A 3254-nucleotide genomic window follows, 5' to 3' on the forward strand; every position below is an offset into this window, starting at 1 on the left:
TCTAGGGCTGTTTGTGACACTTATAGGAATAGCCCAATGGATTGATCGGAAAGAATAACTTTGAGGTGGTTTCGTACCCTACCATAATCTCTTCGTTCGTTTTCCGCTATTAGTGACTTTGGAGTGACTCTTTGTTGCATGTTGAGGGATATTTATATGTTCCAATTATGTTATTATTGTTGAGAGAATTTGCACTAGTGAAAGTATGAACCCTAGGCCTTGTTTCCTAGCATTGCAATACCGTTTGTGCTCACTTTTATCATTAGTTACCTTGCTGTTTTTATATTTTCAGATTACGAAAACCTATATCTACCATCCATATTGCACTTGTATCACCATCTCTTCGCCAAACTAATGCACCTATACAATTCACCATTGTATTGAGTGTGTTGGGGACACAAGAGACTCTTTGTTATTTGGTTGCAGGGTTGCTTGAGAGAGTTCATCTTCATCCGACGCCTCCCATGGATTGATAAACCTTAGGTCATCCACTTGAGGGAACCTTACTACTGTCCTACAAACCTCTGTCCTTGGAGGCCCAACAACGTTTATAAAAAGAAGGTTGAGTAGTAGACATCACGGTGCCGAGAGGTAGCACCATAGCTACGGCGACGAAACTGGTTGAAAACGGGACGCATATCTCCAGGTCACCCGGTTGGAGGAACATCCCATTTGCTAACTCCAAATTGATGGCGGCGCCCCGTGTGTGATGCATCTCCACCAAGGCGAGCAACTGGTCTGACTCTTGAGAGAGAGCCGCCGGCGCGGCAAGCAGCTGCAGATCCACCGGAGCGCGTTCGGGGGGTAGCCAGGGGACCACCAGCAGGCACAGGGGAGAGGGGGAGACTCCGAGCGGAGGCGCTCCTATCAAGCCCGACCCAGAGCCGAGGGTCGGAGTAGGCTGAGATGCGGGGCGGACCGGACCCACAACAGATCGACTGATTGGGAGGCTTCCCCTAGAGCTAACTACGCCATCATCCTGATCCCGTCAGGACAAGTCTCTTCGGCGGCGACAGAAGCGGATTTGGGATAGCAGCCAGAGGATGCTTGGGGCTAAGCATTGAAGGAGAAGGAGGCAGGCACCGGGCTGACCTAGGAGGGGAGTTAGGGTGAAGGGGAAGACTAATGTTCCCATTTGTACCTGGTATTTTGTCCTCCATAGTGGCAGGGATAGCAGGAGTACTGCAGCACTGCGAAGTTAGAGGAGCATGCAGAGTGGACAAATTTGGTGGAGAAATAGGATTTGCAGGTTCATTGTGACGAAGGGTATCCAGGGTTGAAGACGGAGGGATAACTAGAGGTGGCGGAATTAAAGTACCAGACTGACCCTGCTATAACTCTTGTCCAGGAGCGTACGGGGGATTCATCAGAAACTGAGACAGTGGGCCTGACTGATTTGCATCACCCGAGAGAGCTGGGACAGACAAAGAGGTTGGCAGGTGAGCTCTGTCTCCCGCGTTAATGCACCGCCCTATCCCTGTCTCAGAATTAACTGCAGTGGGTAAGGTAGCCGGTGGTAAAGAACTGTGCTCACCACTTTGACCATGAACAGTACTCCGAAGGAGGTGAGATGCAGAAACTCTTTCCTGAACCTGCTGCTGACCTGCATCTTTGGAGGAGTTTCCCTGCTGCATCATCTGGATTTGCATGTTAATTTTCCTTAAAGACAACTCTTTAGGAACAACTTCTGCGCACTCTTCTTCAGTAGGAACATTAGCTTTACCCTTAACATCTTCCATAGACTGCTTCTGTAATCTGATCAACTGAGGATTCAGAAAAGTTGAGAAGACCGCTTCATGTTCCTGTGTAGCAATAGCAGACTGCATTGGGATAAGCTCCGCGTTATTCATCCATTGTCCCAACCTTTCTGAAGGAATTTGATCTAATTCAATATGCAACCTTTGCCTAGAAATGAGCAGATTATTTCTAGTAGGGCAGTGCTGAACAGTATGGAACATCACTCCACAGAAGGTGCAAATGCGACCAATTCTTTCATAGAAGAGATAGACCCAACCTGCCAAATTTGTAGGAAATGAAACCCATATTTTGTCTCGAACTGGACTAGCTACTGCTATCTTTATAGTTCCCCACATATAATCTGATTTAGCATAAAGCATGGCCTGACTAAAAGGATGAAACTCTGAAACTTGACCCAAAGTACCCAGAAGCTTTTGCAAGAGCTGTTGTGAACGGAAGCGAGGAGGAACACCGTAGATCCGGACCGTAACAAAGATAGTATCAAATTTATAATCCTGAATATCTTTGTTATGGTCCTCCGGATCCATGAACTCAATCAACAGATTATCTGAACCCATACTCCAAGGCTGACGCGTAAACACAAACATAGCCGCTTTCCAAAGACTGAAAGTGAGCAACAAATATGTATCTTGAAAGCTGAGATATACCCTGATAATTGTCCCTCCAAGCCCTGGCCATGGATTGTTGTACCACGTTGAGAGAAAGAATTCTTGGAACTCCTCCAGTAACAACTAGCTTAATGAGAATATTATATCTAGCATCCTGACCTTAATCATCTTTTTCTTGATGAACCTGAATATGGAGAACCTCGGGATCCTGGATGGACAAGCTCTGCATGCTGATGTCACTCCCCGGATCTGGATTAAAAGCTTCCGGAGGAACCAAGGAGGTTTCCGCACCAGATTGCTTATCCGGATCTTGCCTTTCCATCTGAAGCCAAAGAGACCAGCAAGAGAAACTGGTGAAAGAGAGAGAGAGGAGAAAACACAGCGGAATCAACTAGAGAAAGCAGGGGAGAGAGGAGGGTAGGCGGAGAAAGAGAAAAGGAGGGATGCGGAGAGAAGGTGGGAAGCTAGGAGACGGCATGACGCCAGTCCAGAGAGTTTGAGTTTCATTTACCCGGACAGGTCAAAGATCATCTTTGGAAAGCGCACATATGCACATGGTGGTCACTCTCGAGCTAATAGGCACGTGAAAGAGTGAAATAGGGGTAAGTTGGGCAAGCCCCCTAACGGCACAAATTCCCGTCGGTAAAAACACAACGATGAAAACAGTTCGTGATTTAGACACACTATTCAAGAGATAAAACATTTTGAAAAAAATGAATGGATAATAAATAGCACAAAATCCTAGTTTACGAGAAGTGTCACACTTGTACTACGCCACTTGTTAGCATGAGAGGAGGTGGTAGTGACCTTTACAAGGTGTATCCTCTAACTAGTCATTTTGATAAAATCCATTAGCGCGTACTGCAATGGGTACGCTCCGATCGCCCA

General features: G+C 46.7%; 1 protein-coding gene across 1 annotated transcript; it reads right to left on the minus strand.

The window, feature by feature from the left end:
* Window positions 1-271: 271 nt before the first annotated feature.
* LOC120965371 (uncharacterized) lies at window positions 272-2839 on the minus strand. Its single transcript, XM_040391057.3, has 2 exons — window positions 2526-2839; window positions 272-2428 (listed from the first exon to the last, which is right to left on the minus strand). Exon 2 carries the CDS (start codon window positions 2343-2345, stop codon window positions 1332-1334), a length of 1014 nt encoding a protein of 337 aa, XP_040246991.1. The 5' UTR covers window positions 2346-2428; window positions 2526-2839; the 3' UTR covers window positions 272-1331.
* Window positions 2840-3254: the final 415 nt, after the last annotated feature.

This window comes from Aegilops tauschii, chromosome 5 (assembly GCF_002575655.3).
Source record: "Aegilops tauschii subsp. strangulata cultivar AL8/78 chromosome 5, Aet v6.0, whole genome shotgun sequence".
Lineage (NCBI taxonomy): Eukaryota > Viridiplantae > Streptophyta > Magnoliopsida > Poales > Poaceae > Aegilops > Aegilops tauschii.

What these genes read in the sequence shown, in the direction of transcription:
- LOC120965371 (XM_040391057.3), bottom strand. Translation starts at nt 2,345, where the DNA reads ATGTTTGTGTTTACGCGTCAGCCTTGGAGTATGGGTTCAGATAATCTG.